The 23,848-nt window shown below is 44.2% G+C and overlaps 1 protein-coding gene across 1 annotated transcript; it reads right to left on the bottom strand.

The window, feature by feature from the left end:
* Positions 1-13,681: 13,681 nt before the first annotated feature.
* Positions 13,682-14,883, bottom strand: LOC139822307 (uncharacterized). The gene is made up of 2 exons (XM_071793919.1): positions 14,220-14,883; positions 13,682-14,172 (listed from the first exon to the last, which is right to left on the bottom strand). The coding sequence occupies exons 1-2, from the start codon at positions 14,881-14,883 to the stop codon at positions 13,682-13,684; spliced, it is 1,155 nt and encodes a 384-aa protein (XP_071650020.1).
* Between the last annotated feature and the right edge of the window lie 8,965 nt (positions 14,884-23,848).

Genomic DNA, 23,848 nt, shown 5'->3' with positions numbered 1-23,848 from the left:
GCGTCGCGTGAACAGTTGCCGATTTTGTGTTAACTGTAAGTACTCGTCCATAGGGCGTGTTGCGTTTGCGTGATCTTTGCGTTATTGCGTTGGGACTGCGTTTGCGTGAAGGGCGGTTCGCCGCACGGATGGTCGTGTATGATTTAAATCCAATATACTTTCTGATCCCAACTGCGCTATTTGTATGATCCAAAATATATTTTCCTTAATTTCAAATATGCTATATCTTATTCTTTTCTTTTCAAATGTATATCCATTCTTTTCTTTTCAAATATATTATATCTCTTTTCTTTATTTATGTGTGGTTAATTGCGTCACGCCTCTTCTACAAATTCCCTCAAAAGAAAACTACGCCCTGAGGTATCGCGTAAGAAGTTGTGTTAATTAAAATATCGTTCGGTGGTGCGAATAGTCGCACCTGGCGCCCATCACATTGCGATTATCTGGCGATTATTTGGCCGTTATTTGCGGGCATCCGCCCACGCTGCCTGGCTATCTCTCAACCTAACGTTGCGTTTCGGTGAATCCACGATTGCCCTCCTCCGGGTAGCGAGACCGAGGGAAAAAGCGTCGCAAGTCATATATATAATATTAACATAATGTTCTTTAAATCATGTTTAACTGCAATAATTAAATTATTTATATTAAACCAATTAATAATTTTTGAAATAAGTAATTTACCTGACAATGAGTCTAATTATTCCTTATCCACTAATTATTAATTTTTAAATAAATAATAATGTATTAAAAATAATTAACATATTTCGAAGAAATCTTTATTACGCGATAATGTCTGTTACACGTGCATATAAATACAATAGATTTTTCGAAAAAATAGTGCACTGCACTGAGAGAAATCGAAGTAGTTGTGGCAACTATTTTTTTGGCAACTCTGCAGTTTAACTACTTGTAACTAGTTTTCCAAAGTAACAGGAACTAAATAGTACTGAATACTATAAAAAAAAAGTCACAGAAACAATATTTGTCAACTATTAGTTGATAGTTAAATAGCGCCTCAACTATAATTATTATAGTTATATAGACTCCATAAAACAAGATATGACAATAACATTTTTCAAGTTTAGACAATTCCTTGACTTATTGTTTAGACAAATATTTTTTTTTTGTGTAGCATACTTCCAGAAGCCGGTGCGGGCGGCAGCGCGGACTCGCGCGGCGAGAGAGTTCGGCTCGCGCCCGCTACGCGGCGCATCGCCAGTATACTTTTGCGTGTTTAAAATTCAACATCGATTCCTATAACTAGGGTCGCTCAGCAGGGTTTTTCCAGCGATCCTTCTAAGGTTCGCCAGTCAGAGCGTGTTCACCCACATATATATTAATCAATTTTGGATTATAAATCTGTATGATATATGTGGCGGCTCACGCCACCAGTAATACTCGCCCGCGCGGTAACTGTAAAGTCGGCAGTTTGCATCGACGCCGCTAGGCGTCGCATCGCTCGTACATTCTCTCGAGTTCAAAATTCCACACCGACCTGTATATAAGGAGACCCTCTACGGGACCAAAGCAGATATTTTCAGGCGCTAGTCGCCTAGGTATATTAATTATAAAATTCTTTTTTACGTTAAAATTCTTATTTTTCATGTAGTGATTTTTCACTTAATGTTTACTTTTAAGTCTTTTAGTTTAACAAATAAGAAATTATTCTTTATTAGACAACTCTAAAAATTATGTTGATATAACTACAATGATATTATTCATGTTACTACAACATACTTTTTGCATACACAATATATTTTTCATTAATGCCACTACTTTCTTGTAGTTTAAATAATTTATTTATTGTTGTTATTACAACTATATTATACATAGTTGAGGCGCTATTTATCCACAAATTTCTAGTCGTTTTAACCGCAAAAAATTCTAGTTGCTGGTACAAATTTTTTCTCTGAGTGTGTCAAACGTGCATATATATACAGTTCACTTTTTTGTTCTCTTTAACTTTAGCAACTTTTACAAGACAGCATATACGCGTACGTGTGCGATTTTGGATACACCTTCTTTCTTAGAGTTTGTTTACACGAAGCGGTATTGACGCGCGCTGCCGTGACAACGTGCGCATACATGCGTACGCAAAACGGCGTACGCGTGATGACGAGCGTCTGCGATACGCTTTGCGGCATTTTAGACTCATAGGACACTCGCCGTCGCGCGTACGCCGTTTCGCGTACGCGCGGATGCGCGCGTTGTCGCACCTTGCCTCGCGACAGCGCGCGGCTCGTGCAAACGTTAACGCGCGGCAGCAATCGCGTGGCAACCGCGCGGCAGAAATGCCTCGTGTGAACAGGCTCCTTAATCTCCTCGGTATCAGCCCCCTGCCGTCAATATACATTTCACTATCTATCACGCGGCGACGGTCGCGATCGTCACTATTTCTAGGTTATAACTGACTGACAGTGCGCTGAACGCACACGTACATATATTGATATAAAAAAAACAACAATTTGGAAAATTATTTTTATACTAAAAATGTGTTGACGCGATAGTCTGAGCTTATATTTATCAATATTAGTTAATTTGATGAGGGGGAATTTTTCAAGCGTCCTTGGTTGAGGACTATTATGGTGCTTTTTTAACCCAGAAGGTTATTAGCACATTAGAACTAGGCCCGAAATATATATCGTAAGTTTCTAGTTAAATGACTTTATCAATTTGCCTCAAAAACGAGTAAATAATATGCAGAACATCCCATTTCTTTGTCCTGAGGAGATGGCAGATGTCAATCTCCTCCAAATATCCCTTAGCTCTTAATTCTATATCCATATTAATTCGTTGCTCATCATATTTATGGCATCTGGTAATTATGTGTTGTAAATCTTCACTCTCATAACCGCAATCGCATCTTACGCTATCCAGGTAACCTCTTCTCTTCAAAGAAGCTCCCAGATTGTAGTGGTTAGATCTAAGTCTATTGATCAAAGTAACAAAATATCTGCTCGCGTTAACCTCTCGGAACCAAGGTCTCACCGACCAACAATCATAAAATGTTTCGAAATAGAAGGTACCCTTGTGCGCAGAATCGTGGACGATCAATGACTGCGTGGCGTCCTACGTCTCCCTCCTAACTCCGGCTATAAGATCCCCCACCGGGACCGCAATGGAGGGGTCAGCCTCTTCATTCGCCGCTTCCTTGGCCAGTATGTCGGCCATTTCATTTCCCCTGATTCCAACATGGGCGGGAATCCACGCCCATGTTGTACAACATTCTTGTCATATAGGGTCTCCAAATCGTAGATCAGAATCCTGGCCTTTGTGATGTATTTGTTCTTATGAACGTTTAAATGGTTATTATGAATGGCCTGAAAAACAGACTTGCAATCAGACAAAATAATAATGTCTCTGCCTCTATAATAATGTCTCTCCCCACTCTGGAGTTTCATCAGTTGGAAAGCCGACTTTACGGCAAGAGCCTCCGCAGTATATGAGGAGCATAAATATGGCATGCTAATTCTGTACGCGGTATCTTGATCGCATATGACTACACTGGCACCCGTGGATCTTGCGTTTTCGTTATAAGAACCATCCGTAAAGACAATCTCCGGGTTCCCAGACAGACCATACTCATCTATAATTCTTCGGATTAATTCTCGATCGGAAAATCTAGTGCTCCTTCTCTCGCGGCCGACAGAGAAATTTACTCTAGGTACAAAAGTGTGCGAGCCAAAGGTGCCCCGAAATATCTCGAACTTTTCAGGAGTTTCAATACTCGCCATTAAAGGGCGTGTTTTCTTCCAGAGGTCCGACAGAAGAGAGAACCTATACATCGGTTGTCGAAAACGGAAGTAACTCTCGCAATCAAACAACCGTTGCAGTTTACCACAGAGTCCATTCTTGTTATATGCTATAGCTTTATGTATAAAATTTCTGCCCAGCATAGCTGCCCGGTCTCTCAGGAGCCTTACCTTCGCCTCAGCGATAATCACGTTATTTGGTGTACTGTTTCTATATCCCAGAGCAGTGCGGATGTCGAGATATTGGGCCCTTTCCAGTTTTTCCTGCAGAGAAGCATCTCTAGGGAAGTATACAAAATTACCGTAGTCAGTAATTGACCTGACTAAGCTCTTGTACAACATATGCGCCGTGTTAACTTCCATGCCCTTGGTCACCTTACAGAGATATTTTATAATGGAGTTAGCACGATTTACCTTTTCTCTTACTTCCTGTACCTGTCAATCGAATTTCAGGCGGTTGTCCAGCCAGATACCGAGAAATTTAGCCCCGCCACTGTTGGGTATATCGTAATCGCCCACACGGATGCTCGTCTCTCTATCCACAAAGCCACTCCTGGAAAACTCTACCAGCACCGTCTTCCTTGGCTCGAGATCGAGACCAATCCCACGAAGTCGCTCCGCCACCATATTTACTGCTTGTTGTAGAAGTAGTTTATTTCGGTCTCGGTTTGGGCCACTTACGTACAGGCCTATGTCATCCGCAAATTCCACAGCTTCTACACCCTCCGGAAAATCGGCACAGAGGCCCTGAGTGAGTAAAGAGTACAAAATCGGACTAAGAACAGCGCCCTGCGGGAGCCCACTAAAGACTCATCTATTCAAAAATTCGCGTGAATTAATGACAAATCGAACCTTTCGCCGGTATAACCAGCGACTCACGAACCTGGCAATACCGGCGGGGCAATCTTGCGCCATTATCTTATCCATCATGATACGGTAATCGACGCAATCGTATGCGGATGACACGTCGAGAAAAACCGCCAAGGTATACCCTCCAGCACACACAGATGCCCTAATGTCCGAAACTATCCTCGTCAGGTTGTCCGCACAGGATTTTCCTCTCCGAAAACCGTTTTGAGATTGGCTAAACTTTTCTTCTCTTTCGGCCCACCAAATGAGTCTCTCATTAATCATTCTCTCCATGAGCTTACCAATGCACGATGACAGAGAGATGGGACGCACCCTCTCTTGACGCCTTATCAATAAAAATGACCTGGTAGTCCAGCCATTCTTCCGGTATCAATCCAGTCAACCATACCACGTTGAAGAGCTCGAGGAGGCAAATCTTAGCGGTGTCAGGCAGAAGTCTGATCATCCTGTATTCCATGCCGTCGAGGCCGGGGGAGGAGTCTCTCCTGATCATACCAATGGCTCTATCTAACTCCGCACGAACAAAATTAAGGAGCATCCAATTCTCCGTCAAAGTCTCCGAGATCGCTATCCATCACGGGCTCTGTACCCACGAAAAGAAGAGCCAGGTTATCTATGGATGTTCTTATTACATCTTCTCTATTTTTCGTCGGCCAAGGGTGCCACTCCAAGTTCTTCCTGGCATTTTTTAAGATACGCATGGTTTTTTACACGTATCCCAAGCTTGTAAAACGGTTTATACCAGCACAGAACTTTTCAAAACTGGCTCTCTTTTTAGATTTAAGTGTGCGTTTAACAACTGCTGTAGACCTCTTATATTCGTTCCAATCGTGACTGCTCTTGGTCCTTTTTCAAGCAGTGAAGGCTGCTTTTCTCTTCCGAATGACCTCTTCGCATTCTATGTCCCACCATTTGTGTGAGATTTTTTGTTTGCCGGGATCGTCTACGGTCGAGGGTGCTCCATCTTATTTTTCGTATTTATCGTATTTTTTCTACCTGACGGAGCAGCTATGGATTTCCTCAGGATATCCACGAAAAGTTTGTAATATTTCTCTAGGTCGTCCTTAAAAAAGTCGACTTGAGAGATCAAGGAGGCCTCAATCTCCCTCTCCACCAAAGAGCCAAAGCGAGACCAGTTTGTCCTCTTGGTAGATAGTCTGTTAGTAAACTTTCTGTATATCTCTGGATATACATCGAACGTGAACGAAATGGGGACGTGGTCGTTGTCCCATGTCTCTTTCAGCTGTCTGTAGGAGACTCTGTCAATAATTCCCCCTGTGCCAAACATAAGGTCCAGATTTGAATCTCGCTGACCTCGAGAGCCCACTCTCGACACATCGTATCAGTGTTGACACATATAAATTCCTCGTCGCTCATCACCTCATACAGAAGATCACCATTCTTACTCGTGTTCGGGCAATTCCAAGCCATATTGTGGGCGTTCACATCACCCAGAATAATAAAATCGTTGCCATTGCCTTCCAGAGCATGAAAGACTGGTTGGAGATCTCGCCTAAACATGGCCTCCCGGGGGTGCCTGTAAACAGCCACAATATTTGTATTATTACATTTGTCGTATCCCACAGGTAAAGTTCCAACAATAGGGAGAATCTCAAATTCCAGGTGTCTGCGGATAGAAATCGACACTGCCCAGGCGATTTTTGCTATTCACTGTATTATAATTGGAGAAGGATACTTTATTAGGACCAGAGCATCTGGTCTCAGTCAGAACGACTATGTCATAATCCAAAATATTCTTAGTGAGCTCATCTCTGCTACTCATGTATCCTCGGCAGTTCCACAGTAATAGGTTGAATTATGCTAATGGAGAGGTAAGAGACCTCCCCCGTCTACTCGAAGAATATCCTGGTTTCCTATGACTGTACATTTCTGTTTTATCTATATTATTTTCTTTGTTGCTATCGTATATCGAGGCTGGAGCCACGTTTCCCCGGCCGACCCGCTCCGACTGTAGGAGCGCTCCAATCAAAATCTCCCTCGCTTCCGGGAAATTCTGGAGCAGCTGCAACACGCTGCTTATAACCTCGTATACCGTGTCGCGGGGGGGGGAGTCCGGTCCCCCACGGCTTACCGCAGAATCCCCCCGGGCGACCTGAGCCCACGATGATCCATTCCGCACAGCAGACAGGGCAATGCCCCTCCTCTCCCTGGTAATCTCGCCAGCGCGAGTGTCAAAACGATCAAAATAATTACTAGCACTATTTGACGGCACGGGTGCACGTCTTGGCCTCAAAGTAGTCGCACGGCAATCGGGTCCTCTCGCCCCATCCTGGCGCCGAGTTTCCCGCTCCCCGCCTCTGCTCTCCGTGCCCCCCTCCAGTGGTTCGACTCTCTGCGGCAGCTCCGGCCAAGCCGTCGGCTCTCTAAACTTGTCTAGAGGTTTCTGAGGGGCGTCCCCCCCCCCCTTCACAATCCTCCTGGCCTCCTTGCAAATGAGCTTTTTAATTTCGGCTCTTTAATCGATTCTAATATATTTAGCGCCCGATTAGCATCTCTGAAATCCTTAAACTCCACTTCGGCAGAAAAGTGGTTAATTATTTCGAGCGTTAGAGGTAGAATTTGCAAATCTGAGAAGATCATCCAGATCTTAATTCTATTCTTACCTTTAGTAGTAGTGGTTTGTTCGGGGGGAAGACGTAATATAATTTTAGCATTACCCTTGTGATCATCTCCGAATCTTACATATCGTACATTGTCATCATTGTTGCCAGGCAAGTTTTTTCTTAAAGTAGAGTCTATAATATTATAAGACTCCTTGTCTTGGGTCAGCATGACGCTGTTCATTGTATTGTCACGAGGCACTTTCTTCGAGTTCACGTGATCATCGAGAGTCGGCGGGATATCGTCAGTAATATCGCTACTTAAGTTCGAGATCGCTTTGTTTACAAAAAGTTCGCGACCTTCCTTCTCATTACTGCCTGAGGCGTTATCCTCCACGTCCATCTCTTCGTCCAGCGTTAATATTTCCGTGTTAATTTCGGTTCCTAAATTACGCCGTTTGTGTATCTCCTTGTCCCTCTGCTGTTTTGCAAGGAAGTGGTTCTTGGCTGCAGTCCGTTCCGCATCCAATGCCTCCGATTTCCTAAACTCTTGGGAGATTCTGGGTGCATTCGGGGAGCACGCTATTAGCACAATTATCGTCCAAAACTGTTCGAGGAGACGCTTTGTGGCGCTGTGATATACGATGATGACGTCACTGTAAAGGCAGCGTGACGTCATCACTCGCGCTATTTTCGCTATTATTTTCGAGGTGAGGCACGAAATACTATTGGCGCTTAAGCTGCGTTCGGGCAGCTTGCTATCGCTGTCGCGCTATTGGCTCTTCGAACGAAGTTCATAGCGTTTGCGTTTATAGCGTTAATAGCGTCTCCCCGAATGCACCCTATATCCAAATCCTTCTCAGACGCGCTTGTGCGCAGTCTTTTAGCGCTGTTTTTCGAGTCCTTGTCTGCGGCACGGAGGTTATCACGTGCACGTTGCGTGTCAGCAAGATCCGACGATCCCATGATCTAGATCTAAATTAATTAGTAGCTCCCTCCGAGGGGGGGAGCAATAAGTATTAATAATAAGGGCCCTCCCGAAAAAAGTCCTTTCCCCGCAACACCCCCCAGGCACTCTCCTCCGCTCAGGACACCGGCAAGTACTACGCGCGAGCGTGCAAAAGGACTACGCGAGCAGAAGGCACACACGTCCGTCTCTCGTGGCCGCTCAAAGCGAACTCCGTTAATTTGATGATTTATAGTTGAGGTTATGTATTCTCTATATATATTCTCATTTCAATATTAAATGATAATATAAAATCACATTCAATTTTAATAAAATTGGATTTATTAAGTACAATGCTTACACATTTATTTTTTCTCCTTGCTCATTTTATCAGTTATAACACAGTATGAGTTATACTGTGGTCATATGTCATAAATTATCGACGACCAACCCGCATTCTGCACCCTCGATGTCCTATCTCTCACTAGTGGATCCCTATGGTCTGCACGGGCATCACTGTCCTCTCGTGTCAAAAATGGGAAAGTAACACATCAGTTGCCATTTTTGTCCGACGATGACGACGTGGACGCTTCTTAAATAAAAATTTCCATATTTGGACTTTGCATCGCAATATCTCCGCTTGTAGGGCACGTAACGAAAAAATAAAGACACTTTTATTATATAAATTTGGTCCAAGCTATCCATTAAGCCTAGTTAGAACTTAATCCGTTCACTGGTTATCGAGATCTCAAAATCTTGGGTACTCGCAACTTCTCGCGTCGCGTAAATGATCCACGGTGCGGTCTCGCTTTGCGTATACTTGGCGCAAGACACTTCCGTGTTTCTTGATATCAAAGATTTTATATTTTTACGATTTCATGTACTTGTGACAAGAGAGTGATATTTGTACAAAACTTATCTCTTTCAAAAAGAAAGTAAAAGAAATGCGCCAAGTGTACGCGCTCTATACAAAATTTTTATTGAAAGAAATTTTGATCTAATTTGAGCTTATAATACCGTTCGTATTTTTTACTACAAAAGTAATAATATTGCAGGTTTGCGCCAAATAAATATGATAAATTAGTAATATCTGATTTTCTTAATCAAGGTTCTTTTTTATACTTATTTTGTACCTGCACTATTTTTTAATTATTTATATTCACATACAAAAAACACTCTGTGTGCTTTTTTTATGCTACAAATATGTTTGTAGCATATTAGCCCAGTAAAATGACTCGAAATTTGTCGATTTGGAGGAAATAATACTGAGTGGGCTGAAACTTTGTAAACAAGCTTGTTTTAGGGTACTATTTACCATATTAAAAGTCCCCATGTGTAGACGTTGTGGGCAGGGGAGGGTCCAAAAGGTCCAAAAAACCAGTTTTTCGCAAATAACTCGGAAAATATCAACTTTACGGAAATTTATGTACATATAAAAATTGTAGTTTACAAAATTCCGCACAATTTCGTTTTTTATTCAAGTCTGTACGACCAAATGGAGCAAAGATAGAATTTTTTTAAACACTGGTAGTTTTGCGACACAACGAAAACGCGTACGAACAGTAATTCACACATGTAATTCACAGTGTTTCTAGATAATCCAGCCGCAAGAATTTATTAAGCAGTTATTTCAGCTGCTCCAACATTCTGTAAACTGCCTTGCACGACTGCGTCGATGTAACCGCGCCGCGCGCCGCAGACCGGCTTCGGACCCTTTTCAATCTTTGGTACCTACGTACAGTACTATCTGTCCTAAAAATATCGGCATAGTACCAAACAATTCAGAAAGACCCCAAGAATAACTTCTGACACTTCAATAAGTACAGAAAAATTGTTAAGGACATGTTTTTTGTTTTTTCATCATTTCAGGCGACTTATAGTGATAATCTGCTACATACGTAAACTTACCTGTCTTTTGAAACACTAGTTTCCCATCACGATGCATTCAAAATTACATGCCATAAACTCTATTTTATAGGAAATTTTGTCAGCTTTAATTTTGGTCTCTTGAAGTTTTTTCGTAAAGTTAAGAGAAACGAAGATATTTACAAAAAAAGAAATGATAATGCAATTTTTCCACAATTTATCAAAAATACAGCAATATTCATGAACTTTTTTTTTAAATAAAACTTTGCGAAGGACTTATACTACTCCAGCTTCATATATATGAAGTAATAAAGACAAGTAATGAAAATTTATACTACTCCAGCGTTCATGAAGTAATGAAAACAAGGTAAAATAAATTTTTGAAAAATTATTATCCATATATTTTTGGACTAAAATGTTAATTTAACAAAAATTGATTTTTTTTCTTCAATATTAAAACGCTTGTAACTCATCAATGTTTCAATGAAAAAAGGTCTACGACGTCTCATTTTAAAGATAATTAAAATATTTTCAAGAAAATACATAACATTACCGCCTCCAATCAATCAGAAAAAGTTATTTTCCAAAATGCACTCAAAAATGATATTTTTTCATGTTTTTCGCTCTTAACTTTAAGCTATCTTTAAATGGATTCATGCATAAATGGATTCATGCATACATCAACAGATTCTCCACAACTTTTATTTAAAAATTTCTTGATTCGAGAGTCTATTTTCGAGATATTAGTGAAAAATGCGCGACGCGCGTACACGTTTTCGTTGCGTCGCAAAACTACCGGTATTTTAAAAAATTCTATCTCTGCTCCCTTTGGTCGTACAGACTTGAATAAAAAATGAAATTGTGCGGAATTTTGTAAGCTACAATTTTTATATGTACATAAATTTCCGTAAAGTTGATATTTTCCGAGTTATTTGCGAAAAACTGGTTTTTTGGACCTTTTGGACCCTCCCCTGCTCGCAACGTAGCGTCTACACATGGGGATTTTTAATATGTTAAATAGTACCCTAAAAGTAGTTAATCTAGGAGAGTTCTAACCAGGGAACTCCGAGGGGAGGTGAGGTATGAGGGGGTATCGGATTTCGCGTGGGGGAATGAGGGGTTAGAGGGAGGGGCGGGGTATTGGGTTACACAAAGGTATCGGGTTACACAGGGGTATCGGATTTCAAGGATATCAGGGGGGGAGAGGTTGACCTTGGCATACTACGGGTATGACTCACCGGGATGACTCACCCGCGCTGCGGGTCCGCGTTCGCGGTCGCGTCGCGGTTGCGGTCGCTCCGCGAGATCCGCGTTGGGATCCGCCGTGGCCGCGTGGGGATCCGCGGGGGCTGTAGGGGGGTCCGCGGTTGCGCCGCGGGGTCCGTCAGGCCGCGGGGGCCTCGTTCGCAACGACGCCGCTAGGCGGCGCACAATGGTAAGACTAACTCGATAGCGCATTGCGTAGGAGCGTGTTTTGTCGATGACGCATCAAACCTGTAGGAACATGTTCGTCGTAAACAACATTTTTCTAGAAAAAGGGGGGTGTTATCTCGTAGACTAAACAATTGAACCTGTCGGAACATGTTTGTCGTAAACAACATTTTTCTAGGAAAAGGGGGTGTTATCGCGTAGACTAAATAGTCTATCTACGCAGTACGTAAAAGACAAAGGAAAAAATGACGTCATCGGGACGATGATCGACTCGATAACGCATCGAACCTGTTGGAACATGTTCGTTGTAAACAACATTTGATAAAATATAGGTAAGAATGGACATGCACGCAAAGAAATTACATCGTTCACTTAGTTGTAAAAAAAAGGCTGTTTATTTAACTCTTCTTTTACATAATATATCTTACGTACTAAAAAACTAAAGCTGCGAGCTCACAATCGATGAGCTGATTCGTATTAAACGCATCGCTAGCGTATATTACATTCGACGCCTCCTTGGGATCCGTCACAGTGGACGCGATATCGGAAAACTGCGCAAATTTTGCATCGACTGCCGCAAGTATTCTGACCAATCGGTCGAATCTTGCATCGATGCACCGATCGAGACCAAACAACAATGCAACGTCGATTCGGTAATCATCAAGCGTACGTTTACAGATTCTAGACGTATGAGTTTGACGTTATTAACCGACGTACAAACTCTCACCGTTAGCGGTCCAACGTTTATGAAACCATGGACATCTTTGTAGTCATTGCGAAAGAAATTTTGAATATTTCGCCGTTGCTCGTAGAGTGCCTTCCACGTTTCGAGAGATAACAACAGTTCCTTTCTTCGATGATCACCAACGACGATCTCCACGTAGCTCGGTAGACCAACGTTGATACCAATTTCGAGAAATTTGTGTCCCGTAGCTGTCAACGCGTATCGTCTGCTGAGTATACGAACCACGCGACGCTCCAACGAAATGCTGTATAAAAGAAATGAAATTAGTTTTATTTATCGTAAGTATTACAATTTGCAAATATATGAAAACTGGGGTAGGCTCTATATGTTTTTTTTATCATAAACGAAACTTACCTATTACATCTGGCATCATACGTTTGAGTTTCAACGTCATGAATCGGCACGTAATAATTCACGGCATTCACGCGTTTTGCGTTTTGCACGCGTTGTTGCTGCTGCTGCTGCTGCTGGTGCATCCTTCAAAGGAGAACATTTTCACCCTCTAGGCTCTGAGAAGTTGACCGTCAGTACAAGCGATCGCGACAAGACTGATCATATAAAATTAATCGAGTATACGCGACAATTCTAAAAGTAATAATGTGGTGATGGGGGAAAGGGGAGGGGGAATTAATGTTTATAAAACTGTGCAGTGGAATTTTTTTAGGAGAGGGCGAAGTAAAGCTTACTCTAACGGTGATGATGGGGGAGAGGAGGGGGAGTAAGAAATAAAACATTATAAAAAATTATATATAATTTATTTTATTAAAAAAAAGATCGCAAATCCTTATGGCGTCGCGCGCGACCACCAGTTAAATAGTTTTATTACATTTTGTAACGCGCAATTCTTTTCATGTTTTCCGCATCGCATAGTATTGGTGTCATCTAGTTTATTCAATGATTCAATATTATCGCAATACGCATCCAGAGTCTCGACGATTATGTTTTTTCTCGCATAATTCTCCAGCAGATCCACCAGTTATTCTCGTTTCTGACATCCCTTGACGTACACGAGAGTCGGCATCTTGTCGTCATCATCTTCATCGTCTTCTTCTTCTTCTACACCAAGCACGGCCGACGTAATCAGGCGTTTCACCATGCTGTACGGCACATTTCCGTCTTCCCATCGTAATCCATGATGATTGCGAATCAACCAGGTAGCGCATGATTTGTCCAATTTTGTAAGGAGATTCCACGGCATGGGGTAATTAAAGATGTGATGCGTCAGAACGCAGCCTTTTCTCAGCACCGCCACCTCCTTCACGACAAATTTCATCCCGACAAGGAATCCTTGCAGGTCCACGAACGTTGGTACGGACATGACGAGATTTCTTTATCTCTCTATCTCTCGTCGATGCGTCAATCGAGAGGTATGACGCGCAACTCTGCAAACCGTCTCGCGACACTCTGATTTATACTTCCCCCTCCCTCCTTCTCTTGCTCCTCTAAATAATTGTATCGGAGACTGATGGAAAGGGAGAGAAACTATTCACGTCGACGTTGCCGCGAACACTCAGACTATTTTGCGCACCACGTTTGTCAACGGGTTGTACTCAATCACGCGGTCGTGTATGATGAGACAGTACGCGGAGGTGTTTGGCGGTACGTTCTCCATGTAGTCGAATTCTATTCTGACATCCACGGTGACGTTTTTGACGGATTCGTTTTGGCGGGAGCAATCGATGATCACAAACGGGCCGTTACGTAGAAAAGTCGAAACGGTGAGACTCGGCTCGAGATATTTGTATCCGTAACCCTTGCAGAAACGCGCGTACATATCGTACAGAATCGCCCATCTGTGTTTGCCAAAGTCCAAATTCAGGTCGTCGTACGGATAAACTTCCGAGTTTAGATATAGTTTTACGTTGGTCAAGTTGCAGTCGTCGAATCGGCTTGTGTCGATAGACATGACGTTCTTCCGACCCGTCTGCAGAACAAAGACGACGTATCGCGGTTTCTCGAGCTGAGTCGCGGTCTTATGACCCACGAGTGCTTGGTCGTGTTCTGCAACAGGGGATACTCGTACAGATCCCACGAACGGAAACCCATACTTAGATATCGTCCGACTTCCAAAGCGCGCAGCATCGACAGCTTGTTGATCTCGTTCAATACCACGTGAGGCATTCGCCATTGTATCTTGAGTATTTTGATAGTAGGCTCCAACGCAAAACTTCCCACCAGGGAACTTTTGTCGTTACGCGCTCGTATCAAGATCAATTCGTGACGAGCGTTGATCACCACGCGTTTGTCCTCGCAAAATCCTAGTAACAAGTTGAGCGGTACGCAGAAATTGAAATATCCGTTCAATTCTGGGTTATTCTGCGGATCCCAGCCAGCGTTTCGCAGGATCACGCTTCTGCCGGACGATACCGTAACGTAGTTCTTGAGCGTGCTGGTTATTCCTACGTTTCTGCAGCGATCAATCTCCATACCGTCGAGCTCGTATCGAATCTCGTCGGACATGAACGCGACGCAATTAGTACCCAATACCACGTTATCGACTTGGTCGGCTGCTCTGGTCACCGTCAATGTTCCTTCGACGTAGAGAAAACTTTCGCACGGCAAAGTATACAGATCCTGCTGTTGTATGGGTATTTGTATCTCGTCGCTATAGTCAAACGTTGTGTTGGCGTACGGGTTGTACGTGTGAGTCTCGATCTTGACGATGCGATCATCAAAGACCGGCTCGCTTCCAATGTTGAGAATTTCAGTCATCGTTCAAATGTTTCGCACTGCGAATCCCAGAAATTGTAAAAACTTAACGTTCGACGCGATGAGCTTCTTTCTCGTCTCTTGTTTAACGCCACCGAATGTCGACTTGACGATATCGTCGACCGGCGCAGCCGTAAAGATATTGCTGTTATCTGTTGCGTGCTCCGAGTCGTTCAACACTAGCATCTCATGTGTCACGCGTACACTCACGCTCACGCATACACTGGCGCGTTATCGCTCTCGCCGTCGTACGTGCAATCTGACGGTGATCTCTTCTCTGCGAAAATCGAGCAATCGTCCGTCTTGATCAGCGACGCGTATCGTTAGATTCGTAACGTTCCGCGCGATGATCGGCAGATAAATGATCTGTGCGCCGGCGTTTCCGATATCTTATATCTCGGTGGTACGCTCGATGAAAATTCATGTATCGTATGAACGCGTTTGCCGTTGCTGTACGCACCCGCGGTCACGTTACACTCTACGCGGATAATGTTTACGTTGATAATATTAATCGGTGTGTCCGATTCGTGCCACTGTCCCGGCTGCAATATACGTCGACGAGAATCCCAGCAGCGATCCGACGTTGTTCGGTTTGTTAAAGTTCACTCTGAAAGCACACTTGATCTCGCTCTTCATCGTATTGTAATTTGCGCGAAACACTATCGGGTATTCCGCGACCTCGTCTTCGTAGCCGTTCGCGCGAACGGTCTTCTCTCGCGCGATATCCGCGATCGACGTACGACGATCGTCGTTGGAACAAACCACGCGTCGCGGACGTTTTCGTGAAATTTCACGTTTCAAAAACTCGTGTATGGCTCGTATCTCGTATCATCCCTTGGGAATCGTAATTTCCGTGTCATCCTCGTCAAAATTTTATTATTCGAAGAGTTCGGAATCGTGTGATAAGTCTCGAAACACGTTGAACCGAGCTCGTAGTCACCGTCGCTCAGATCCACAGCGGGAAAATAATGCTCCGCGAGGATGCTGCTCTTCCCGGTCAGCGTGAACGTTATAGACATGTTGGCGGAAGCTGTTCGACGAACACTGAGTCTCCACACGGCGCGTCGTCAGGTTTTAAATTAGCGCCGATCGTCGTCGATCGTCCGGAGAAATTGCAAGCACAATTGTTCACAGATGCTCTGATCGTATCGCTGATAAGACGTGTGATTGTACTCGATTTTCGTAACGTTCGGTCCGAAATATCGCACCAGTTCTTTCGGTGGTCGAAGATTGCCGAAACTGTCAAAATATACAACTCGATCTCCTCTCTTGGCGTACGCTACCCAATGAGTTCCGGGGCCCGCTGCATCGTCCAAATTCACGATACCGCTCTAGTTTCGACGTACGCCATTGACGATCGGTAACGAATCACACATAAAAACACCTCTGAAGAACGGTACGCGCATTCGCCTTGCCAGTCGACTCAATTGTACGTTAGTCGTAACACCCGTGGGCATATTTAACGACTTCTTTGATGTTTTTTTTTAATTTTCAACGCTACTCCTCGCCCGCATTTGTGCGGGCCGAGATACAGTTTTTGTCCATATTTGTACGGAGCGAGATAAAGTCCGCGACTTTCCATGCGCGATTGTGACGTTGCGTCTCTTCCAGCTGACGCAGCGCGGCTTTGCTAGCGTTCACCGCTATTGTAATTCCGGCCGCTCCGTCGGCCAGAGAACCGAGAACTCCCAACAACGGTAGAATCGGCAATACGCCGCCTCGTTTCGCTGTCGGAGAAGTATCCGTTTCTTCGTCGACCTTTTCCCTGTTCGTGTTTTCAAACCCATTCCAAGCTTCTTAGCCTTCATGGCCGCTCAGACGGCTGTAGCGGCAGCTCTCTCTCTGAAAGTCGAATCTCGCGTCCTAGCGCTCTCTCGGCAAGTATCTTGTCCGCCGCGTGTCTCTCGGTGAGGCCTTTGTTACGCGAATAGTCTATGTCGAATAGTCTATGTCACGACACGCCGCGTCCAATGGATTTACACCCGGATTACCTCTAGCCAATCGTTCTTGCAAACGAGTACCCGGACCGCAATACTGATAGCCGGGAATGTGCAATTCGAACGGAAGTGCACCTATCGCGCGATTAAGGGTCCATATACCTCAGTAGGTCTAAAAAATAGGTGATTTTTGTGAATTTTTTGTGGAGAAAATGAACAAAATAAATCATTCAATATTTTTGGATTATATTTATGATACTTTTAAGTAGTTATACAAATTTTTTTAGCCCATTTAAATAATTTGGCGAAGCGGGATACTGGGCAACGCGCGGAATAGGTTGCTCCATGGCGGAAGTCCTCCAGGTCGTAAAATGTGTCTGAAACATCGAATCAATCGATTTTCCTGTTTAGTACAAGTGTCCCTATAGAGTAGACTAAAAAAATTATTTTGAATAAAAATTCATAAAATAGCGGCAGTTCAAAAAAAAAAATTAATTTTTACTATAAATTTTCCATACTTTTTTGCTTATAAAAAATTAAATATTGCATATATCGATATGATTGTAGTCTACTCTATAGGGACACTTGTACTGAACAGGAAGATCGATTGATTCGATGTTTCAGAAACATTTTACGACCTGGAGGACTTCCGCCATGGAGCAACATATTCCGCGCACAAGTCGCCGTTGCCCAGTATCCCGCTTCGCCAAATGGGCTGAAAAAATTTTTATAACTACTTAAAAGTATCATAAATATAATCCAAAAATATTGAATAATTTATTTTGTTTACTTTCTCCACAAAAAATTCACAAAATCACCTTTTTTGGACCTACTGAGGGATATGGACCCTTAAACAGGCCTCTAACTGTTTTTATTTTTTTCGTTGACATTCGCCGCAATCTTTACTCATCGGAGCGGGACCGTCGATGTGCGTTTGCTGCCACGGTTGATTGTAATGTTTGTCACAGCGACGATAGGTCTGAACCTCCAAATCGGCCTTTATATGCTCCGGAAGCTTGTCCCACACGTAGTGGACGTGATCACCGCACATTAGCAACAGAACGGTTTTCGGCACAAATTACAGCTGTTCGGCGCTAAAATCGCAAATGTCCAAAGGTCTCGACAGCAGGACAAACATCTTTGCGACTGAGCAATTCGCGGTGCCGCGCATAAATAGACGTTCGAACGAAAGTTCGATTCAGTCGTACAAAATGTAAGAAAAAAAATGAGATTCGTGCGAAAACCGTTGGCGATTCGTGTGACGAATTGCGACGACAGAGCACGGCCGATGAAGGGCAACGCGGAGAAGCGCAGACACAGTACGATGCTGCCGACTACTATACGCGCGATCATTTGCGGTCCCTCGAATTGTAGTAAAATCAACGTTCTGATAAGTTTGCTGGAAAGTCCGCACGGTGTACGTTTCGAGAACGTGTACGTGTACTCGAAATCGCTGCAACAACCGAAATATCGATATCTGGAGAATTTATTGACATCGATCGACGAAATCGGCTACTACACCTTCTCCAATAACTGTGACGTCATTCCACCGAGCGACGCGTGTCCAAACTCGATATTCGTCTTCGACGACGTGGCGTGCGATAAGCAAGACACTGTGAGAGAGTATTTCTCAATGGGCAAGCACTCGAGCGTCGACTGCTTTTATCTCTGTCAGACGTACGCGAGAATACCTAAACATCTGATACGCGACAACGCGAATCTGCTGTACCTGTTCAAACAAGACGGCACTAATTTGAAACACGTGTACAACGATCATGTAAATACCAACATGTACGATGAATTTTGCTCGTTGTGCCACGATTGTTGGCAATGCAAGTACGGATTCGTAGTGATAGACAAGGACAGTGCGCTTTTGAACGGTTGGTACAGAAAAGGATTTAACGTGTTCGCGATACCGCAAAAGCGGTCAGTCGTCGCCGATACGTTGTCAAAGGTGAAACGTTAGCGTTACAGAGAGAGATCGACACTCTGCTTTGTTTTTCCCCCGCGATGGCAGCGATTGACGGGAGCAAGAATATTCGCGAGCGCGAGAAGATCGTGAAAAATATTGCGAAAACAAGTAATTCGATTCGCAAGAAACTTCGCGCTTTGAAGACCGGTAAGATCGAGAAGGACATTGAGTTGGACACGCACTTCAAACCTCTCATCGGGCCGCTGAAAAAGATCGTCTACAACTCGAGCTTGACCGCAGTGAAAAAAGAGGAACCGACGGAAAGCGTCGCTGACGCAAAAATCGAACCGCTATCCGTTCAACAGCGCGGGGAGGAGGTGGAGGATGCTACACCGAAGAGAAAAAATAAACGATTAAACTCCTGGTCGGATCTCTTATTAACACCGCGTAAATCTGATCAATCAAAACAATCGATAGTACTACCGATAACCTCTACACCGACGCGAACCGTGCAACGTACAAGTCCCGACTTACCGGTAAACGTGGATGATGTTTTTGAAACCACGGACGACTCGATCGGGACGACTCTTCAAAAACAGTTGCAAACGTCGAAGGGTCGAGAATTGTTTATAGAAACGTTGCAAGATCACTTGGGTCCACTGAGCCGAATTTACATCGCAGAGGTTTTGGGCGCCATTCCAACAACAGACAACGTGTACGGCGTTTATCTCGACAAGAATAAATTGATGCTCGGTAATAAACGTTTTGACGTAGACAAAGCGGATAACATTTATATCGACAGCGTACGATATGCCGGCACACCCGGTATTTACGAGTTGATCTTCAAGAAAATACCTGATGACAAGCTCTACACGGAGAACGATAGGCAAAAGTACAGGAGCATACTGTTGACAACAAGTGCTCATAAATTCAAACACGATCCTCGCGAGCGAGTAAAAGGTAACGTGGGATACAAGTATCAATATGTAATCTCACCGTTGATATCGACCGAATCCAAAAAGAAAAAATCCGGAAAGTGATTATTCGCGCCTCGCGCGATGACGCTAACCGACAATAAAATCGACTACGTGCACTGGGACGACTCTAACGAGCTGGTGGATCGTCTGCGATTGCTCGACGCTTCGCGTCAAACTGGCAACAATGCCCACGACAACGAGATCATGTATATCATCGAGGAACTTCGCGAGGCTGGGCTTATTATAAATTAAACGGCGCGACAGCGATCCGTTCAATCGGCGTTGAAATGCCGATCAATAAAGGATTGTTCGAGCAGCGCGAAGACGCGACGAATGCTATTTCGTACCATCGGTGGAGCGGATTAGTGAGAAATTTTGTGCGCGATAACGCTCTGTGTCGCACCGCCACGGACTTTGACGCAAGGTCGCGCAAGATTCGTCGCGTAACGCAACCTGAGACTGACGGTGACGCGGTTAACAAACTATACGTGGATCAGTGCGTTAAAAGTTTGACAGATCAACGGAAAGAGTCAGACGAGAAACTTGCCGCGTTCGAGAAGGACGTGTGAGCGTTACAGGCTGCGGTGAACAAGCTTCGACGTGCAAATATCGTTAGATTGGAAACGGCTAATGAACGATGAAGAAACGGTTCAGCAGAAACGACTATCGAACGGCGACAAGTGAAGAGAGGCAACGGTTAATTAACGACAGCGACGAACAGCAACGAACGATTCGAGAACGGTTGTCGGACGGCTGTCTAACGGTTCAAGAACGGTTGTCGGACGGTTGTCGAACGGTTCAAAAACAGCTTAAAAACGATTACGAGCGGTTTAGAAACAGCTGCAAACTACGCGGAGACAGGAAAGGCTACAAACGGCTAAAGAACGTCGACGACGACGACGACGACGATGAATGACAAGAAGCAGTTAACTGACGATGACGAACGACAACGAACGATTCAGGAACGGTTGTCGAACGGCTGTCGAACGGTTCACGAATGGCTCAGAAGCGGTTACGAACTGTTCAGAAGCGGTTATGAACTGTTCAGAAATTGCTACAAACAATGCACTAGAAGCAAAAACGGCGACAACGAAACATGAGACCGTTAAAATCGACCGATGTGGATAAAAATATCGAAAAGCGACGGTTGGTGGACGAATTGCACGCACCGGCGAGAAGAAATTTTCCCCGCAGACACGTCATTGTGCGAAGGTACGACGACCTGTGGCAAGCTGACATCGTCGAGATGCGCCGTACTCGCGTTTCAACGGAGGCTACCACTACATACTCACCGTCATCGATGTGTTGAGCAAGTAAGCGTGGGCCTTGCCGCTCAAGGGTAAAGGCGGCAGCGAGACAGCCGACGCTATCGCTGAGATAATTCGAGATAGCGAGAGGTGCCCTAGTAACCTACAAATTAATATAAGGAAGGAATTTTACAACACCGACGTGCAACGTCTCGTGAGAAAACACGGCATCAATCATTATTCCACGTATTTGGTGATGAAACATCGGTCGTCAAGCGATTCAATCGCACGTTAAAAAACAACATGTGGAAGATGTTTACGTTCAATGGAAATTACAAGTGGGTCGACGCGTTATCGCGACTCGTGTCGGATTACAACGCGCGCAAGCATCGGACGATCGGCATGCGACCCGTCGACGTTACCACCGCGATCGCCGAAAGACTCTTGGCTACCGTGTACAGCGCGATAAGGATCGCCGGCCCGGCAAAGTTCAAAGCGGGCGACTCGGTACGCATTAGCAAATACAAGACAATTTTCAAGAAGGGTTACACGCCGAATTGGACCACCGAGGTGTTTAAGATCGTTAAAGTGCAGCATACCAATTCCGTAACTTACCTACTCGAGGACTATCCGTGGAAAATCCGTCGCTGGAGCGTTCTACGAGCACGAGTTGCATTACGCGACTTATCCAGACGTGTATCTCGTGAAGAAAGTACTGCGCAGGAGGGGCGACGAGGTTTACGTGAAATGGCTGGGATTCGATGGATCACACAACTCTTGGATACACAAGAACAATGTTATTTAAACTGTATTTTATTCTTAATATAAAAAATGATACATGTAAAGTGTTTTGAAATATGTAATATATATAAAGTATATAATAAAAAATATTAAATACTAAATACATGTACAATATCTTTATTAATATCCTTCCATTAATATACATACATACCGTCACGGCTTTTTGCACTCCCGGAGCGGTCCGGGGCGTGTGCCGGATCAAAAGGGGAAAAGGAGAGAAAGGTGATAGGCCTCTCCGGTGATTCTCTCGCACCTCCGACACTCCGCGAAACGAGCTTAAGGTTGGGCGCCAGACGCGTGAATTCGCGTCCGCGAAATCGCTAAGAACCAAAAGAGAGAGACGCAAAACGAACGAAGTCGGTGTGCGAGGGAATTGCTAGCTCGACCTAAGAGCAGGGCGGGATTAATTAAGGGCAGCGCGATATCCGGCGGGGTGACACATAAATCATAACTTCAATCGGCTAACAAATAAAGAGTAACATTTATTGTATAATTAATTTAGAGAAAATAATAATGGCCAATTTGGCTTTCATTAATAAAGCAAGACGGATCAGTGCGGGTTCAATGCCAAGGGTGGCAGTGTGGTCTTGTGGTAAAGCGCCAGACTCGTAACTCAAAGGAACCGGGTTCGAGTCCACCTGATCACAGGAATTTTTATATTCCAAACTGCATCCCCCGCACGAGTGGGGCTCGTGCGGAGAAACAGGGCTATCTTTCGGAGGAGACATTAAATTTGAAATTGGTCGTCAAGCTTGGGGAGTTTTAACATCGACAATACAAATAAAAGTTAAACTATCTATAGTTTATTACCCCGAGAACGCGAAACCTGTTACACAGATCGCTCTTAAAACGGTTGTTAAAAATTCAGGGGTATAACGAAATGCCACTAAATAATGTAACTAAATTTCTTGCCCAGCTCTGAGATATTTTCAGCAAGCCCAAAAATGACGCAAGAAAGGTCGCCGCTGAATATAAATTTATTCGCCACGTTGATAACGTGGCGTCAAATGTGAATAACACAGAAAGGATAACGCGGACGCCAGGAAAACACGGAAAATTACGCAGATTTAATAAGCGCGCGGAAGGCGCCGGTATTACGCAGGATAATACTAACAGAAACTAAATTCACGAACAAATAATATGAAAAAAAACTAACTTCTCGAAGGCTTCAAATTAATAGAGCCGGCGACATCGGCAAAACATAATCGGAGTAACGTGAAATAATATTGCGTGAGCTGGCACGACAGAATAGCGCGTCACGCTCGGAGCGCGTGAACGCAAGGGCCCAAGGCCGTGCAGAGATTTTGTCGCTAATAATCTTAATCTAACGCAAGGAATAATCGTAGTCTACCGCGAATAATAGTCTTAATCTAGTGGGAATAATATTCTTAATCTAAGGCGAATAGTCTTCTTAATATAACGCGAATAACCTCTGGACGTAACTAATCAGTCGGGATGATCCGTATTTTACCGTCATTTATCACGCGAATAACGCCCCAACGCCAGGAGTCAATCTGCGCGAACAATATTCTCACGCAAATAATATGTCGACGCGGACGATATTCTCACGCAGTTATTATCCTACGTACGTGCTCGAAAGTAAGACTCAGACGCGAACAATACGGCAAGGCCGGTAACATCCGGACGCAATCACGGGAATAATGTCTCGGCACAACCGATACCGCGTAGATACTCTAAATGTCCGGACGCGAATCGCGAGCGACGTAATTACCAGCGCGAACAACCGTCTGACGCAATTAATACTACCACGCGATTAATATTCGGCCGGGTGAATTACTATACTACGCACCATGAGACACGCGGACGTGGACGCGAAGGGCGTGAGAAATGGCGTATTCGCAAGATCGGACGTCGTCATCGGCGCGCTTACCGCGATCTCCAGGAGTCGTAGATTTCGGTCGCGATCCCACGGCCACGAGACCAGTCCGGGGCCCTTCGCTTTCGCTATCGATCGCCAAATACGCCTTGTCGGCAAGTACGTAATTATCGCGAATATTTCCGAGCGAAAGCGCTACCCGGGAAGCGGTGTCGTGGCTTTACATGATTCTGTTACACGAGGCAACCTCACCGTAA

Source organism: Temnothorax longispinosus, chromosome 11 (genome assembly GCF_030848805.1).
Source record: "Temnothorax longispinosus isolate EJ_2023e chromosome 11, Tlon_JGU_v1, whole genome shotgun sequence".
In the NCBI taxonomy this organism is placed as follows: domain Eukaryota; kingdom Metazoa; phylum Arthropoda; class Insecta; order Hymenoptera; family Formicidae; genus Temnothorax; species Temnothorax longispinosus.
This window is presented reverse-complemented; position numbering and strand designations above follow the sequence as displayed.

Bases quoted from the DNA above. Each gene is read 5' to 3' on its own strand.
- LOC139822307 (XM_071793919.1), bottom strand. From the start codon at position 14,883: ATGACTGAAATTCTCAACATTGGAAGCGAGCCGGTCTTTGATGATCGC. The intron at 14,173-14,219 runs GTATGGGTTTCC...CCCCTGTTGCAG, and splicing joins GGAAGTCGGACGATATCTAA to AACACGACCAAGCACTCGTG.